The sequence below is a fragment of the Hoplias malabaricus genome, chromosome 12, assembly GCF_029633855.1.
Source record: "Hoplias malabaricus isolate fHopMal1 chromosome 12, fHopMal1.hap1, whole genome shotgun sequence".
NCBI classification, from domain to species: domain Eukaryota; kingdom Metazoa; phylum Chordata; class Actinopteri; order Characiformes; family Erythrinidae; genus Hoplias; species Hoplias malabaricus.
Genome location: NC_089811.1, coordinates 8,084,272 through 8,104,475, shown reverse-complemented (window position 1 = coordinate 8,104,475; position 20,204 = coordinate 8,084,272). Strand labels below are relative to the sequence as shown.

The 20,204-nt window shown below is 43.9% G+C and overlaps 1 protein-coding gene across 1 annotated transcript in view; it reads right to left on the bottom strand.

Annotated features, from left to right (window-relative positions):
- Window positions 1-9,643: 9,643 nt before the first annotated feature.
- LOC136663976 (dehydrogenase/reductase SDR family member on chromosome X-like) overlaps window positions 9,644-20,204 on the bottom strand; it is a 45,707-nt gene continuing 35,146 nt past the window's right edge. The window contains exons 6-8 of the mRNA XM_066640955.1: window positions 17,886-18,093; window positions 10,910-11,103; window positions 9,644-10,756 (exon numbers count right to left, since the gene is read on the bottom strand). Of these exons, the coding sequence (XP_066497052.1) occupies window positions 10,750-10,756; window positions 10,910-11,103; window positions 17,886-18,093 (409 nt within the window). The 3' untranslated portion in view covers window positions 9,644-10,749. The remainder of the gene's footprint in view (window positions 10,757-10,909; window positions 11,104-17,885; window positions 18,094-20,204) is intronic.

The following is a 20,204-nucleotide window of genomic DNA, read 5'->3' as shown; positions in this document are numbered from 1 at the left end:
GATGCTGTAATGATACTGACGCTGTAATGATGCTGTGATGAGGCTGATGCTGTAATGATGCTGATGCTGTAATGAAGCTGACGCTACAAAGATGCTGATGCTGTAATGATGCTGATGCTGTAATGATGCTGATGCTGTAATGATGCTGATGCTGTAATGAAGCTGACGCTACAAAGATGCTGATGCTGTAATGATGCTGATGCTGTAATGATACTGACGCTGTAGTGATGCTGATGCTGATGCTGTAATAATACTGACGCTGTAGTGATGCTGATGCTGTAATGATGCTGATTCTCTAATGATGCTGTAATGATGCTGATGCTGTAATGATGCTGATTCTCTAATGATGCTGTAATGATGCTGATGCTGTAATGATGCTGATGCTGTGATGATGCTGATGCTGTGATAATGCTGATGCTGTAATGATACTGACGCCGTAATGATGCTGATGCTGTGATGATGCTGATGCTGTGATGATGCTGACGCTGTGATGATGCTGACGCTGTGATGATGCTGATGCTGTGATGATGCTGATGCTGTGATAATGCTGATGCTGTAATGATACTGACGCCGTAATGATGCTGATGCTGTGATGATGCTGATGCTGTGATGATGCTGATGCTGTAATGATGCTGACGCTGTGATGATGCTGACACTGTGATGATGCTGACGCTGTGATTATGCTGATGCTTTAATGATGCTGACGCTGTAATGATGCTGACGCTGTAATGATGCTGATGCTGTAATGATGCTGATGCTGTAATGATGCTGATGCTGTGATGATGCTGATGCTGTGATAATGCTGATGCTGTAATGATACTGACGCCGTAATGATGCTGATGCTGTGATGGTGCTGATGCTGCGATGATGCTGATGCTGTGATGATGCTGACGCTGTGATGATGCTGACGCTGTGATGATGCTGATGCTGTGATGATGCTGATGCTGTGATGATGCTGATGCTGTGATAATGCTGATGCTGTAATGATACTGATGCTGTAATGATGCTGATGCTGTGATGATGCTGATGCTGTAATGATGCTGACGCTGTGATGATGCTGACACTGTGATGATGCTGACGCTGTGATTATGCTGACGCTGTAATGATGCTGATGCTGTAATGATGCTGGCGCTGTAATGATGCTGACGATGTGATTATGCTGATGCTGTAATGATGCTGATGCTGTAATGATGCTGACGCTGTGATGATGCTGACGCTGTGATGATGCTGACGCTGTGATTATGCTGATGCTGTAATGATGCTGACTCTGTAATGATGCTGATGCTGTAATGATGCTGATGTTACAAAGATGCTGATGCTGTAATGATGCTGACGCTGTAATGATACTGACACTGTAATGATGCTGACGTTTCAAAGATGCTGATGCTGTAATGATACTGATGCTGTAATGAAGCTGACGCTACAAAGATGCTGATGCTGTAATGATGCTGATGCTGTAATGATACTGACTCTGTAGTGATGCTGATGCTGATGCTGTAATAATACTGACGCTGTAATGATGCTGACGCTGTGATGATGCTGATACTGTAGTGATGCTGATGCTGTAATGATGCTAATTCTCTAATGATGCTGTAATGATGCTGATGCTGTAATGATGCTGATGCTGTGATAATGCTGATGCTGTAATGATACTGACGCTGTAATGATGCTGATGCTGTGATGATGCTGATGCTGCAATGATGCTGATGCTGTAATGATGCTGACGCTGTGATGATGCTGATGCTGTAAAGATGCTGATGCTGTAAAGATGCTGATGCTGTGAAGATGCTGATGCTGTAATGATGCTGACGCTGTAATGATGCTGATGCTGTGATGATGCTGACACTGTGATGATGCTGACGCTGTGATTATGCTGATGCTGTAATGATGCTGATGCTGTAATGATGCTGATGTTACAAAGATGCTGATGTTGTAATGATGCTGATGCTGTAATGATACTGACGCTGTGATGATGCTGACACTGTGATGATGCTGACGCTGTGATTATGCTGATGCTGTAATGATGCTGACGCTGTAATGATGCTGATGCTGTAATGATGCTGACGTTACAAAGATGCTGATGCTGTAATGATGCTGATGCTGTAATGATACTGATGCTGTAATGATGCTGACGATGTGATTAGGCTGATGCTGTAATGATGCTGATGCTGTAATGATGCTGACGCTGTAATGATGCTAATGGTGTAATGATGCTGACGTTACAAAGATGCTGATGCTGTAATGATGCTGACGCTGTAATGATGCTGATGCTGTAATGATGCTGATGTTACAAAGATGCTGATGTTGTAATGATGCTGATGCTGTAATGATACTGACGCTGTAATGAGGCTGATGTTTCAAAATGCTGATGCTGTAATGATACTGATGCTGTAATGATGCTGATGCTGTAATGCTACTGACGCTGTGATGATGCTGATGCTGTGATGATGCTGATGCTGTAATGATGCTGATGCTGTAATGATGCTGATGCTGTGATGATGCTGATGCTGTGATGATGCTGATGCTGTAATGATACTGATTCTGTAATGATACAGATGCTGTGATGATGCTGATGCTGTGATGATGCTGATGCTGTAATAATGCTGATGCTGTAATGATACTGATGCTCTAATGATGCTGATGCTCTAATGATGCTGATGCTGTAATGATGCTGACGTTACAAAGGTGCTGATGCTGTAAAGCCTCAAGATGCATGGATGCAGAGCTGTTAAGAAGCCCTTGCTGAGAAAAGGAAACAGACACAAATAAGAAGCTATTGGTGTTTCTCCAAACAGTGGCCTGTTCACCACAGAATCCAGACCTCAACATCACTGGATATGTTTACCTCCTGTGTAGTGTCTGGACTGTAATGAGGAGCCGGAGGATGGGGTTTCTAAAGTGGATTGTAATGGCTTAATGGCAGAAAGTGGCTGATACATTTTTTAAAAGTAACTGTGTGTGTAAGTGTCCCTGAAAATAAAACATAAGTCAGACACATCCCTGACATTTTCCATCAGAGATATACACACGCGTCTGAACACTTGCCCCGTGTTCACTGGCCGATAGCGGACCGTATTATCTCAGTTCAGCAGATCGCTTTCAAATGTCAGGAGTCCTACACCAGGGTCTCGCTTCCCTTCCTCTGTGAGAAAGGCCGGTTTGTACTTGTGTGAAGATCCACGTGGACGTATCTGCATTGAGTCATGGGGAAGTGTAGCAGGCAGAGGCACAACTTCAGAATCTCTGCAGAATTGCGTCAAGTAAACCCTGGACAGTGCTGATCCGGGAGACACAAGACCCAAACAATTCTCAAAATGAAGTAGCACAAAAACAATATATATCTAATATTGTTACTTCCTTCTTGCGTTTGAACCTCCTCAGAAGATGATGGCATAACTTTACGAGCTGCTGTCGTGAGTCAGATAAAAACAAATGTGATCTCTGCTGTAGCTGAAGATTTTACAGATGGAGAGTTAGTGCTGGTCGTCTGCGTTGTGTGGCCTAGAGTGACGACTCTCTCTGGACAATGAGCTCTGCAAGGTTTACACGCCACAGTTTAGTCCCTACTCAGCTCGCTCTGAACCACGAGAGAACAGGGACTGAAGAAGAACCCGGTTCCAGAACCAGGAGCAGATTTACGTGATGGAGAAGCAGAAAATACCAATAGAGTCCAGTAGAATAGGGACCCTGCAGTGGAAAAGCAGCAAATGTTGCTAGGATTTTTAACAGCACTGTGCCTAAGTCAGAGACCACATTTGGTTTATTTCATGTTTCTCTGCTACAGTTTCTAAGTTCAGTCTCAGAGGCTGGTTGTACAGAGAGACACACACAGAGGACACACACAAACACACACACTTCTTTGTTTGTAGTTAGTGGATGACTAATATCAGGATATATTTTATAACTGAAAGAATTAGTCATTATTTCAAATGGAAACTTCCCTATCCAAACATAATCACATGCACCCTTTATATGGGACACACCCTAAACACACACACACACACACACACACGGCATTCCCCAGAATACCCTGAGGCAGACTAGGGATGACACGGCACAGCGTGACCCTCATGTGCCTTTAAGTGCGTCTCTTTTATAAAATCACAGGGAAACAAGCGGCCTGTGTTTTCTCTGCTATTCTTTTTAAAGCACTGCCTCAAGGGAAGGGCAGCTCTCACTAAAAAATTGGAGCAGAAGCTCAACCTGCTCCAAACCCAGTATACTGCATCACACCACCATCAGCAAGTTCAACACGGACCTCACGGGATGCTCCACTATGTTCATCTTTACCTTAAAATTACAGCTTCAAATTCATCGTGATGCTTCACTGAGCTGTAACAGGGAGAATATAGCCTCTGTGATTGCTACTCTGGGCGCAGCACTGCAGAAACTGCACTATGTAACTTAGCCACACCCATACAGTTTACAAACATTTAGCCCCGCCCACTCTCTTTGAAGTGACATGGAGTAGCGGCCTGTAGCAGCGTTGTTGTAGTTGTTGGTCTGTTCCTGGCTGTCAGGAAGCAGATGGGTCACTGCAGACTTCCAAATATTCCTATGGGCAAAATACAGGCTAACCAATCAGAATACAGCTCATTTGCATATCAGTCTTAAAAGCACTATATATATAATAAGACTAATATATATATTTAATCAGGATAAAGCTGTGAGCACTCATCTTCAGGTTGTACTCAGTCTCTGATCAAATTAACGACATTAATAAAACCTACAGACTCTCAGAGAAAAGTGGAGACGCCATTTAAAGCTCCACTCTCTCATTAACGGAGGAATTAAGCACGTTGTGGCTAATTGAGGTGCCATGATTAGCATAGAAATTACTGTTCTATCTCTCTCTTACTGCAGTGGTCCCTCAAGAGCAGGGACCACCGTCTTTAGCAGAGAATCGGACAAGGGTTTCTTAATTAAAATTAAATCATCACATTATAAAATAGTGTTAAATATTCATTAACCCTTAAACCTCTCACACTCTGATAATTCACAGTGGAGAGTGAAATACCTGTAAAGAATCCTGAAAAACACGTAATAGATACCAATCATTCTTAGTACATGCTAAATAATTTGTAATGGATAGTGAATAATTCATAACAAATGTTAAATGATTCAGATCAGATACAAAATAATTAGTAGTGGATATTAAATAATTAATTGTAGGTAATGTATAATTCATATTAGTTACTGAATAATTCATACCAGACACTAAATTATTCATAACCAATGTTGAACTATTCACATCGAATATTTAATAATATATAGTAATTGCTGAATAATTCATAACAGATACTGAAAAATCATAGTAGCTACTAAATAATTAAATGTAGATAGTGAATAACTAATATTAGTTACTGAATAATTCATACCAGACACTAAATTATTCATAACCAATGTTGAACTATTCACATTGGATATTTAATAATGTATAGTAATTGCTGAATAATTCATAACAGATACTGAAATATTCATAGTAGCTACTAAATAATTAATTGTAGATAATGAATAATTCATATAAGTTACTGACTAATTCATAGTTAAAATATTATTTCAATATTAATTATTCATATCAGATTTTTAATAATGCATAGCGGATATAGATTTGTTGTAGATACTAAAGAATTAATAATTAATATTGAATAATTCGTAGCACATACTGGATTATTCATAACAGATATTTAATAATTCATAGTTGTTACTGAATAACTCTAGCAGATGTGGAGTAATTCTGAGCAGATAGTGAATAATTAACAAGTTTAAATGCAGCGAGCGACTGGGTTCAAACTGAACTGCCAATTACAGTCATGTCACTGCGGCTTTACCTGCGGCTTAACACACGCACACACACACCTGACCACACTGGTGTCGATTCCCACCACTCGCCCATCTAAATACATAGCGGTAAAACAGAACGGAAGCCATTTCGTGGAAAAAGAGCGGCCCGTAAATAACCTGCTCCGAGCCCCCGGCGTCCCACCGCCAGGAAAACACACTGAGAACCAAGTGAGAGAAAACTCTGACACAACAGCCTCGGGCGAGAGAGCTGACATTTTACAGCCATGACACATACACAGAGAGAGAGAGAGAGAGAGAGAGAGAGAGAGAGTGAGTTTGTAACATCACCATAACCATAAACTCTGGATATTTCTAAACTTAAGTAAAGTATCCTCTGCAGGAGCATTTTGTCGGAAGCACATTCACTTTATTTTGTTTTATTTTGTTGTTAGCCGGTCATCGCCGCTAGCGTCTGAATATTTTTGGACACTGGCACGAACCGAGGTATGTAAAAACACACTAAATATATGTTTTATCAATTCCGAGTTTTCCCAAGGTGTGGGCTCTGGGGTGGTCACTGCGTCCAGTTCAGAGAACACACCTGTGGCGTCTTGGATTGATTTCTTCTTCTTTTGTGTCTATTTCCTTTCTTTTGTGTCCCTTTCATTCTCTGCAGCTCCACATCCTTTCAGACCCACAGGGTGGATGTGTTCAGGTCTGAAATTAGAGCCTCCCAAAGATGGAGGTTCTCCAGGTCTCGCGTGGTTGAGACTCATGTGATCGATCTTTCTTTGACTCTCCTGAGGAAAGACCTCCTGGAAAACAGGCGATTTGTGCTTAGCAGCTTGTTCTGACTCAATCTGAGATTAATGAAGGCGGTCTCTGACATTTACATGGATGATGAAACACAATCCGTGCCTGTAGCATTTAGAGGAGGACGTCTGGTTCCATTCACCTCCACTGTCCGCTGTCCCCCGCTGTATTCAGAGGTGTGTGTGTCTCTGTCTTTGTTTATGATCATATCAAACGTCCAGTCGTCTATCGCCAGCTCCTCGGACACAAAACAGACAGACATTTTTAGATATTTTCCGCCGGCGAAATGTGTCAGAGCGTTCGTCTTGATGAGGCTGATGCAGACGGACGCTCTCGGACGGCTCGACAAAAATAAATCATCAACAATTATGAATAAAGCGTGGAGGTTTTGTCAGGCACGACTTCAGGCCCAAACTGATGCCTCACTTCGTCTAAACCTCTGAAATCCAGAGGCTATCTGTAATATCCCTCACTCTGCGCGCCCTGTGTGTGTGTGTGTGTGTTGTAAGAATATCCACCTGTTTCCAGAGGTTTCATCTGGTTTAAAGTGGTTGTATCTCTCTCCATTTAGAGATAAGCATTGTTTCTTAAAGCAACACTTGGTTATTGGGAGTGGGGGTGGTTTCCTACCATCTTCCAGAGGTTACATAGTGCAGTTTCTGCAGAGCTGAGTATGGAGTAGAAACGACAGAGGCTCTATTCTCCCTGTTACAGCTCAGTAGAGCATCATGGTGAGTTTGAAGCTATAATTTTAAGGGGCAATACTACTTAGTGTTACTTTAAGTCAAATTACGTTCCAGAAAAAAAACAAAAAAAAAATGACAAAAACATGTGGAAACATCTGGAATGCTTGTTCGCTGTTTTCCCAGCATTCTCTGAGGAACATCAGAGAATGTAAAGAACAGAGTCAGGCTCTGAAACAGAACAGAGATGGATTTATTGCATGTCCTGAATGTTCAGAAGGAGGACATTTCCCAGTTTGAGTCTCTATGTTTTGGCCTTTGTTGGAGAAGTGGAAAAACCTTTAAACTGTCTTTAAATTTCAGAAGGAACCGACAGAAACAAGCTGTAATTAATTTGAGAAACGTTGTTGTTTGGGCTGCAGCGGAGGATACACACACAGCAACAGTTACACACCTGTTTATAAACTACCTCACTCCTTCACTCATTCACAAACACTCATTCACTTGTTCACTCTTTCACATAAACACCTACATAAAAGATCACTCACACAAACACTCTCTCATGGATAAACACACACTCACAAATTGTAAACACTTCTCAATCCTTCAAATAAACACTGATTCATACAAAACTCACTCACTCATAAACACCCATTCACACACACACACACTACACACTGAGTATAACTTCAGACTGTTCCGGCTTCTCAAAAAAGTGGCCATTCTGGAACCACGGCCCATGCCAGGCTCAGTCAGAGCGGTATAAGACCCCCCAGGACTGTACTGTGTAGCTGAGGGACTATGTTCTCTGGAGTTATGATCCAGAGCTAATCATCCAACATCATTAATGCTTCTGTTTATAACAACTTTCTTGGATTCCTAAAAAATTCCTAACTTTCAGTGGAACAGATTTATATCTTAGCAACTAATCTGGAGTATTTCTATTGGTCCATTCTTGTTGATTAAAAAAAATGTATGTAATATAGAAAGAAGTTGGTGTTTTCAAATTAGGTTAAAAAAGAGTGGTAAAAGTGGAGATACAATGCTTTGTTTCACACTTAAAATATAGGACCATTCACAGTCAAAACTTTAAAATGCATCTTAACACAGGTTAATAAATATTTGTACCTGGCAAATCTAGTATAAACAATATAAATATCGATATAAAATATATTTTATTATATTCATATATATTATAGTATACATTTATCATGTATGTATGAAGGTGAATCTGGGAAAGAATCTGAGGCAAAATATTGGGGTCAGAAAATATAAAATAATCTCATAAAACGCTTTTAACTCACTCACTCGTGTTTTGCAGGCTTAAGATTCTCCACAAGAGGGCGTCAGTTGCACTGATATCATTTCTGATGCTTCATTAGACAGGTGCTGCGCATCAAAGATACTCCTCCAACTCCTGCCTCCACACACTGAACTTGGAGGTAAAGGACCGGACGGACCCGAATGCTGCTGTTCTCCCCAGATATTAACACACAGCCTTAACAAAGTTAAAACAGCCCCTTTCAACATTTCTATAACTTGTTACAAGCATCATGTTTACAATAGTTTATGAAGTTGATAAGGGTGACCCTTTAATATCTTCTTTCAGGACTGTTTCTGTTTTAACGGTAGATTAAAGGTCTTCATGGTAGATTTACACACTTACTGCTCTGGACCCTTGTGGGTAAAGGAGTGTCTCACATTCCCAGGATCCTCTCTGAGAGGCAGATGCTACAAATCTCAAAATAGAGCTCAATTCCAAGAGGATTCAGTTCAGATCGGAGACAAAAGCAATAACGTGTTCCAATAAATCTGGGTTCTGACTCGGAGTGGAGGGCGTTTCTTGGGCTTTTTTGGCTCATGCTGCTTTGGAAATGAAAACAAAAGCACAATAAATGTCTCTCTATGAGGGAGCACCTCGGGGGTGAAGTAAGAAGAGGATACTCCTCATTAACGCTAAATAATAATAATAATAATAATAATATAATAATAGGGCTGGAGTGTGCTGAGGATGTGTTATAGAGACCTGGGCTGTGTAGCAGTGGAATTGTGTTCTCTGGAGTGAGTTATTATCCAGAACTGATCTCACTAATGCCTATGTGGCTGCCACCAAATGCTCACAGCAATGTGTTTGTATGGCTTGTAATTCGTCCTCCATGTTGTTGCTGTAGTTCTCATCATAACAAAACCTCATCTCTTAATGATGTTTTCATGTCAAACCTTTTAAAACCTTTTAAATTCTTTCTCAAGGTTATTGCTAACTCACTCACTCGTGTTTAACAGGTTTTGTAAAATAGAAATCAGTGAAGAATGGATTAAATGAGTGAAAACAGGTGAATAAAACATATTTATTTTTGGCTTTTTACAAGAAAACAGCGTCAATGTTGGGCCTAACCCCCAATGGCTTCCTTTTCACAGTGAAAAGCTCTTAAAACATGAAAATCCTGAACTACACATTCATCCATTCAAAGATCAGATCGCGAGAGGTCACGGCCTACACAGGAAAACCCAGATCTTAATTTATTAAAAGCCTCCATCGTCAACAATTTTGGCTTAACAAATAAACAATTAACCCTGTAACCCAATCACAAACAAATAAACCTTCATGTGCTGTTACATCACAACACCCCAAGCCCCGCCCACAAACCACAGGACTGGAGATTCAAGAAGGATATTTATAGAAAGTAACTGGGATTTAAAATGTTGGTCCGAATGTCAGGTCAATTCTATGGTCACTGCCATTTATATATTTTTCCTCATGTTTTCGATTTTAAGTATTTTAAATCTTTGACACCTTCAGCCCGACATAACGTGGTTAGGACGGACACACGTTCACGATGCACACGAGACGACGGACGTAAACAAACACAGGCTGGTGAACGTGGAGACGACAGCGGTACGACACGGAGACAAACGTTTCGCTTTAAAAACGAGACGAAACAGCCGCGCACTCGTATCGTAAAAAGTGCTTTTTTTTTCTTTTCTTCTGGAAGAACAAAGGGCAGATACTGTTCACTGTAGAAAATGATCTATTATTCAGTGACTCATCTTTACCCTAGTGGATATCTCTAATAACCCTCATCACGAGACTGTTATAAAGATATTATATTGAGGAATTAGGCTTGAAACTAGCAAAATACAGATATTTTCTGTGAATAAAATCACGTTAAATTAAAAAAAGTAAATAAAAACATCGGAAAAGAGGTGAATAATTCTATAATAATCTTAAAACAATCTCAGGGTCTATATCAGAGAATAACCAGATTTAAGATGTTTCCACTGAGTAAAAGATGACTTTTACAGTTCAACACACACACACACACCACACACACACACACAGAGTCACAGTGTGGGAGGGTAACGTCCCAGCGATCCTCCCGAAAGCGTCAAGCCCTTTCTTCTCAGAAAAAAAGTGTGAATCCTTTTGTAAAAACTCTTCTGCGACGATTTCCCCAGGTATTGCAGCCGATCACAGTCTGTCGGTATGGAGAGATTGTCAACACAAAATAATCTAACTCAAATGATGGAATAATTCCAGGAGAACAAAACAAAGCAGGGCCTTAATGGAACCAGGCGGAGATTCGTCCGTCCTCCACAGACAGTTAACCATTGTGAGCTTGTGAGCTTACGTTAGCGGCGCTACGCTAGCTGGCAATCCCAGCATGCCGCAGGAGGATCTCCACAGCCGCGCCTGCAGCTCCAGGTCGTACGAAGCTGCAGAGGATCGGACACGTCTTCCTTCATGAAGATAACAGCCACCAACTCCCTCCAGCTCCGGTGACACGGCCGAGAACACCACCGCATCAGCAGCCTGGGACGGGGTCTGAGGAGAGGAGAGGAGAACAGCTTTTAAAAGCTTTAAAGATAACTTCTCATCTTAGATATTACAGAAAATACACAACAATATCCACAGAGAACAGTTAGAACCCGTCAAGTGTTGCTCACGCAGTAATCCAGATAAGTAACTGATCACATCAGGTGAACCAATCACAAAAGTCGGACAAAATGCCTCTGTGTGACGCTCACAACCAAATTTCTCACATCATTTCTGCTGGAGGAGGGTCATGGTTGAGGCAGAGCTCCCGTGAGTGGGATACAACAAAGATGTGTTGGAAAAAGCTCCAGTGTTTGTGTGCAGCCCTAGCTCCATTAATGGGAAACAAACTAGAGTTCTCTCTCACACTCTGTCTCACATCTGGAGGCTTTGGATGGCGGAGAGATTAAAAATTTTGAAAAGCAGGAACCGAGATGAGGATGTTACTCTAATTCCTGCTCCATAGGTGGGAGACACTGACTTATTTTTGCTGTTAGAGTTAAATTACTTAAGGTGGAACTGACTCTAAATTCGGGAGAGCACTGACTGCATGAAACTAAACACAGAGCGAAAGTGCTACTAAATTAAGCAACTCGAGTTACAAATGAGTTTCTGTGGGAATTCAAACAATGAATTAAAACTTACAGATAAGTTACCGTTCCACCTTAAACAAAGCTGGAGTTTGTTTTACTGTGAGAACATATATGTTACCTTTAAATAACCTTGTGTGTTTTTGTCAGAGAAACATTGGTTTTGGAGACACGTCGAGGCACTTCACACTACAGAAATATGTGGTTATATTTGTCTCTGACTGAACCCGAATGTGGTTTGAGTGATTACAGTGTGTCTTCAAGACACAGCGCCCCTTGTTCACACCTGAACTCTAAGGACACACAGGTACACAGGTTAATGCCAGGTGTGAACTAGTCTACACTTTGGCTTTGGTGGAAAGAAGTATATCTGCAGTACCAGAAAAAGTGTGGAGTTCGCTATGTCAGATACACCTCCAGCTTTCCTCCACAAAGCAACTTCTCCTGTGAAGTTCTACCAGGGCTTTCAAGTTCACCTGGAAACCTCAGCTACTTAAGATCCATCAGAAATATGTAAAGCTCGCAGATAAGCTCCTCCTGCCTCAGAGAGATAGGCTCTGGAAATCAGTCTCAACCTCGGGTGGAGGATGAAGAGAGCTGCAGTGGAGGCTTAAGATGACCTCCTCCTGACATCAGCCTTAAAGTTTGAGACGTGTTGAAAAGAAATAAGCCAATTAAAAAGGCTTGGGATGAAGGAACTGAGGCTGTGAAGGAGCCAAGAGGCAAAGAAATGCTTTGTTGAGGCACAATTTGTGTCTAGCCCTTCATTAATAATCAGTTTCAGACCGTGGAGCTGCTCTTGGCTGGGGTTTTTTGGGTGGGGGACCATCTGTTGGTGCGTAACATGTGTCTGCTGCTTCATCAAGCCCCTCTTGGCTGGACTCTTTTGGGTGGTGGACCACTTTCAGTCGTGAGACGCCCTTTTCCTGGTGTCAACCTTGAAGCTGAAGCCAATTAAGAGGCCCAGGATAAACTGAGAGGAGCCCACAGGCAGAGAACTGTCCCACTCTCTCTGTCTCACACTCGTCCTCTCGTGGAACAGATGTCCTCTGGGTTTCTTGTGTTATTTTGTTGCTATAATTGTCCACTTGGAGCAGGTGCCGAGGTCCAAATGCCCTCAGCTCAGAACGCCTTTCAATCATCACTTTCATGGATAAACATGGCCACTTTAAACGAAACACCCCCTTCTACTGACACTCACTGGCCACTTTATCAGAAACACCCCCTTCTACTGACACTCATTGGCCACTTTATCAGAAACACCCCCCTTCTACTGACACTCACTGGCCACTTTATCAGAAACACCCCCCTTCTACTGACACTCACTGGCCACTTTATCAGAAACACCCCCCTTCTACTGACACTCACTGGCCACTTTATCAGAAACACCCCCCTTCTACTGACACTCACTGGCCACTTTATCAGAAACACCCCCCTTCTACTGACACTCACTGGCCACTTTATCAGAAACACCCCCCTTCTACTGACACACACTGTCCACTTTATCAGAAACACCCCCCTTCTACTGACACTCACTGGCCACTTTATCAGAAACACCCCCTTCTACTGACACTCATTGGCCACTTTATCAGAAACACCCCCCTTCTACTGACACTCACTGGCCACTTTATCAGAAACACCCCCCTTCTACTGACACTCACTGGCCACTTTATCAGAAACACACCCCTTCTACTGACACTCACTGGCCACTTTATCAGAAACACCCCCCTTCTACTGACACTCACTGGCCACTTTATCAGAAACACCCCCCTTCTACTGACACTCACTGGCCACTTTATCAGAAACACCCCCCTTCTACTGACACACACTGTCCACTTTATCAGAAACACCCCCCTTCTACTGACACTCACTGGCCACTTTATCAGAAACACCCCCTTCTACTGACACTCATTGGCCACTTTATCAGAAACACCCCCCTTCTACTGACACTCACTGGCCACTTTATCAGAAACACCCCCCTTCTACTGACACTCACTGGCCACTTTATCAGAAACACCCCCTTCTACTGACACTCATTGGCCACTTTATCAGAAACACCCCCCTTCTACTGACACTCACTGGCCACTTTATCAGAAACACCCCCCTTCTACTGACACTCATTGGCCACTTTATCAGAAACACCCCCCTTCTACTGACACTCACTGGCCACTTTATCAGAAACACCCCCCTTCTACTGACACTCACTGGCCACTTTATCAGAAACACCCCCTTCTACTGACACTCATTGGCCACTTTATCAGAAACACCCCCCTTCTACTGACACTCACTGGCCACTTTATCAGAAACACCCCCCTTCTACTGACACTCACTGGCCACTTTATCAGAAACACCCCCTTCTACTGACACTCATTGGCCACTTTATCAGAAACACCCCCCTTCTACTGACACTCACTGGCCACTTTATCAGAAACACCCCCCTTCTACTGACACTCACTGGCCACTTTATCAGAAACACCCCCCTTCTACTGACACACACTGGCCACTTTATCAGAAACACCCCCCTTCTACTGACACTCACTGGCCACTTTATCAGAAACACCCCCTTCTACTGACACACACTGGCCACTTTATCAGAAACACCCCCCTTCTACTGACACTCACTGGCCACTTTATCAGAAACACCCCCCTTCTACTGACACTCACTGGCCACTTTATCAGAAACACCCCCCTTCTACTGACACTCACTGGCCACTTTATCAGAAACACCCCCCTTCTACTGACACTCACTGAGCACTTTATCAGAAACACCCCCCTTCTACTGACACTCACTGGCCACTTTATCAGAAACACCCCCTTCTACTGACACACACTGGCCACTTTATCAGAAACACCCCCCTTCTACTGACACTCACTGGCCACTTTATCAGAAACACCCCCCTTCTACTGACACTCACTGGCCACTTTATCAGAAACACCCCCCTTCTACTGACACTCACTGGCCACTTTATCAGAAACACCCCCCTTCTACTGACACTCACTGAGCACTTTATCAGAAACACCCCCCTTCTACTGACACTCACTGGCCACTTTATCAGAAACACCCCCTTCTACTGACACTCACTGGCCACTTTATCAGAAACACCCCCTTCTACTGACACTCACTGGCCACTTTATCAGAAACACCCCCTTCTACTGACACTCACTGGCCACTTTATCAGAAACACCCCCCTTCTACTGACACTCACTGGCCACTTTATCAGAAACACCCCCCTTCTACTGACACTCACTGGCCACTTTATCAGAAACACCCCCCTTCTACTGACACTCACTGGCCACTTTATCAGAAACACCCCCTTCTACTGACACTCACTGGCCACTTTATCAGAAACACCCCCCTTCTACTGACACTCACTGGCCACTTTATCAGAAACACCCCCTTCTACTGACACTCACTGGCCACTTTATCAGAAACACCCCCCTTCTACTGACACTCACTGGCCACTTTATCAGAAACACCCCCCTTCTACTGACACTCACTGAGCACTTTATCAGAAACACCCCCTTCTACTGACACTCACTGGCCACTTTATCAGAAACACCCCCCTTCTACTGACACTCACTGGCCACTTTATCAGAAACACCCCCTTCTACTGACACTCACTGGCCACTTTATCAGAAACACCCCCTTCTACTGACACTCACTGGCCACTTTATCAGAAACACCCCCCTTCTACTGACACTCACTGGCCACTTTATCAGAAACACCCCCTTCTACTGACACTCACTGGCCACTTTATCAGAAACACCCCCCTTCTACTGACACTCACTGGCCACTTTATCAGAAACACCCCCTTTCTACTGACACACACTGTCCACTTTATCAGAAACACCCCCCTTCTACTGACACTCACTGGCCACTTTATCAGAAACACCCCCCTTCTACTGACACTCACTGGCCACTTTATCAGAAACACCCCCTTCTACTGACACTCACTGGCCACTTTATCAGAAACACCCCCCTTCTACTGACACACACTGGCCACTTTATCAGAAACACCCCCCTTCTACTGACACTCACTGGCCACTTTATCAGAAACACCCCCCTTCTACTGACACTCACTGGCCACTTTATCAGAAACACCCCCCTTCTACTGACACTCACTGGCCACTTTATCAGAAACACCCCCTTCTACTGACACACACTGGCCACTTTATCAGAAACACCCCCTTCTACTGACACTCACTGGCCACTTTATCAGAAACACCCCCTTCTACTGACACTCACTGGCCACTTTATCAGAAACACCCCCTTCTACTGACACTCACTGGCCACTTTATCAGAAACACCCCCCTTCTACTGACACTCACTGGCCACTTTATCAGAAACACCCCCCTTCTACTGACACTCACTGGCCACTTTATCAGAAACACCCCCTTCTACTGACACACACTGGCCACTTTATCAGAAACACCCCCTTCTACTGACACACACTGGCCACTTTATCAGAAACACCCCCTTCTACTGACACTCACTGGCCACTTTATCAGAAACACCCCCTTCTACTGACACACACTGGCCACTTTATCAGAAACACCCCCCTTCTACTGACACACACTGGCCACTTTATCAGAAACACCCCCCTTCTACTGACACTCACTGGCCACTTTATCAGAAACACTCCCCTTCTACTCCCACTCACTGTCCACTTTATCAGAAACACCCCCTTCTACTGACACTCACTGGCCACTTTATCAGAAACACCCCCCTTCTACTCCCACCCTGAACTGACTCACACTGGTTACTTTATCAGAAAAAGCCCCTCCTGACTCCAATGGTCTGAGTTATGGCTGGGAACCGCGTTCATGTGTGACGAATGGTGTGTTTATGGTTCTGGGGCAATAGCCCCCCCTACAGGTCATTTGTTAAAGGCACTGCCCCACTGATTAATCACACAAAACACATGCCGCCTTAAATCAGCTCCATCTCAGGCTGACGCAGGCCACAGGCGCAAACAGCTACGATACACAACTAACACGGGGAGCATCTCCAGCACAGCAGAGCACGAGAGAAACGAGAGAAGCCTCTCCTCCTCTCCTCAGAGGAACAGCCTGGACATGGGGTGATGGCTAACAATGATTCATTTCGTCACGCTCGGCTCCTGAAATTATTCTGAGGCTGTAGAGTTTGACAGTGATTTCAGCTGAAATCTGCAGGACACAGGCCCATCTCTGGTTCTGAAAATGATCCTTTTGGAAGATGAAGATGTTTTGAACCACTTCTAAAAGTTGTAATCCTGTCCTAAACACACCTGTCAAGACTGGGATTTAAAATAAGGGAAATAATCTCAACACCTTTACCACTGTCCACAGAGTATTTACCTTTAGACACACACTGAATCGTAAAATCATTCCTCGGCAAACACTCGCTTTTAAATATCAGACGGTATTTTAGTTATTTCTCAATGACACACACTGCTTTGGAGGGACCAAGCTATAAATAGAAAGCTACAAATAGCTTCAGATGACTGTTTGAAAGCAACAGAGAGCATCCAAACTTTACTACAAGTGTTTTTTTTCTCTATCAGCTGAGCTATGTGCCGCTGCGCAATTACAAGACATTTACCGTCAGCTTCACAAATTCCGTCCCTGGAATATATACTGAACTAGCGTAGCATCAATGCTACATCGACAAACCTGCTGAAGAAAAATGAGTCAAATATACTTCACTTACTCATCACAAAACGAAGCTGCTCCACCTCAGGCAGCTGAAAAGCGTGACTGTGACATGTTGGAGCTCCGCGCTGAGTGTGAAAGTCGTAATACTCCAATGAGAGCATTGGAAATAGCAATTAGCATGCTATTATCATATGAATATGAATATGGGTGTGCCATCAAGGATCGCGGTCTGAGTCGTACTTATCGTTCTATAACAAGAAGCTAAAACAAATATTATATTCAACGTCCAAATATTTGAAAAGTAGATGCTTTAAGGCTTCGGAGGGTATATTTACGATGTTTCTAGGACAAAACCTTGCTAAGTTGAGTTAGTGTTTTGGTGCAGGTTCGATTCATCCCTCCGGAAAAAACAGGAGGGTTGTTTACTGGTATGTTCACTTTGATCTGAATGTCTCCCGCACCACATTTTCAAACCTACCATTCTGAATGTCCAAAGACATCCAAAAAGTGTCAGAGATCTCTTTCATCTCTCCACATGTGCAGTCAGACCCATCGGTACCTTACCCTGAATATCAGTCTCGCCGCAGGCCGCTGCAGGAGCCAGGTTGCAGTGCTCATGTTCCGGTAAAGGTCTGTGTCCACCAGGCCCGGGTCCACAGAGTTGACCGTCACAGCCAAACCTCCGCTGTCCAGCTCCTGCTGGAGGTGAGAGGTGAACAGAACCTGGGCCAGTTTACTGCGGGAGTATGCCGCGTGGGGACTGTAGCACTGCCTGCAAACACACACAGGAGAAACACACATTGAGTTACTACAAGACTCCCTGGACCTCCTCCTCTTCATCATCATCATCATCATCCTCCAATCAAAAAAGCTTGGCCTCTCTGCTCATTTCCAAATTCACACACTACTCACATACCCCACCAAAGTAAAAGCATGAAAGCATGAGTGTCCACAAGAAGACACTGAGCTGTTCCGGGACCCAGGGACCACAACACGTTTGGAGGAGAACACGGTTATTTCTGTTACGTGAACTTGACACGTTTGGAGGAGAACACTCCTTCAATCGTTCATCTGCTGTAAGTGCTTCATCCTGCTCAGGGCTGCAGTGGGTGTGGGATCGATCCTGAATCATTAGGCACAAGGCAGGAACACACACACACACACACCTGTGGACAGTTTCACACTCTCCCCTGGTCATGCACACACACACACACACCCACCTGTGGACAGCTTCACACACTCACACTGTCATACTCACAGTCACACCTGTGGACAGTTTTACACATTTACCCTGTCTCACACACACACACACACACACTGTCATACTCACAGTCACACCTGTGGACAGTTTTACACATTTACCCTGTCACACACACACACCTGTCAACAGTGTCACATGCTCACCCAGTCACACACACCTGTGAACAGTGTCACACACACAGTGTGCAGTGTGTGTTGAGTTCATTAAGCTGTAGAGATGAGGTGCTCTGTGGTTTATTCCGTGTTTAAACCGACGGTCCTTTTCCTCTGAGGCGCTAAGAACCATCTCAGTTTTGAATGGAATCCGAGAGCCTTTAAAACACACGACGGATGACGAGCAATTACTCCGCCGCAGCTCTGAGGATCTATTGAGCCGCCTTCTCTTTTTTCACTCCATCCCTCTCTCGTTCTCTATCTCTCTCTTCACTGTCTCCTCACCCCATCACCTCCTCTTAATGGGCCTTTCAGAACCTCATCTCCACGGACTGCGGAGAGAATGAAGGGGTGGGGGGGTGGGTTAAGGGAGGGGGAGGGGGCTTCACTTCAAAAGGCAGGAGGAATATAGCCATGCTTAAGCTCGGGAATGGTGTTCCAGACTCTTATGCTAATGCCCTCGCTCTCCGGAGATACGGCCCATTCGTCACGGATCGGTTCCGTTGTGTTTCGGAGAATCACAGCACGAGCTGGAAGTGGAAAACCAAACGCAGTGGGAATGCCCTGAGGGTATGAGATGGGGGTCAGAATTTTGGACACGCTCTCTCCTGTAGACACTATAATGTTTAAAGGCAATGCACACGATTTTAATGAACAAAGGTAAAAAAACAAAGTGTCTCAGTCCCGAACGCTAGGCTCTCTCTCTCTCGCCATCTGCAGGTTTTTAGACAGCGAAGAGACTCCAAATGCTGAAAAGCATGAACCGAGATGAGAATGTTGCTCTATTCCTGCTACATAGGTGGGGAATACTGACTTATTTTTGCTGTTACAGATCACTTAGGTGGAAATGTCAAACTCTGCAGACAGCTGTGTTACAGAAAGTGTACAAAACTAAACAGCCTGAGTTACAATTGAGTTTCTGTGAAAATTCAAACACACAGTTTCCTGGACGTCCCCTTTAAGAACATGTTATGTTAATGATGGAGTTCCTCTGGTGTGTGGAACAGTGGAACTGTGTTCTCTGGAGTGATGGAGTTCCTCTGGTGTGTGGAACAGTGGAACTGTGTTCTCTGGAGTGATGGAGTTCCTCTGGTGTGTGGAACAGTAGAACTGTGTTCTCTGGAGTGATGGTGTTCCTCTGGTGTGTGGAACAGTGGAACTGTGTTCTCTGGAGTGATGGAGTTCCTCTGGTGTGTGGAACAGTGGAACTGTGTTCTCTGGAGTGATGGAGTTCCTCTGGTGTGTGGAACAGTGGAACTGTGTTCTCTGGAGTGATGGAGTTCCTCTGGTGTGTGGAACAGTGGAACTGTGTTCTCTGTGTGGAACAGTGAAACTGTGTTCTCTGGAGTGATGGAGTTCCTCTGGTGTGTGGAACAGTGGAACTGTGTTCTCTGGAGTGATGGAGTTCCTCTGGTGTGTGGAACAGTGGAACTGTGTTCTCTGGAGTGATGGAGTTTCTCTGGTGTGTGG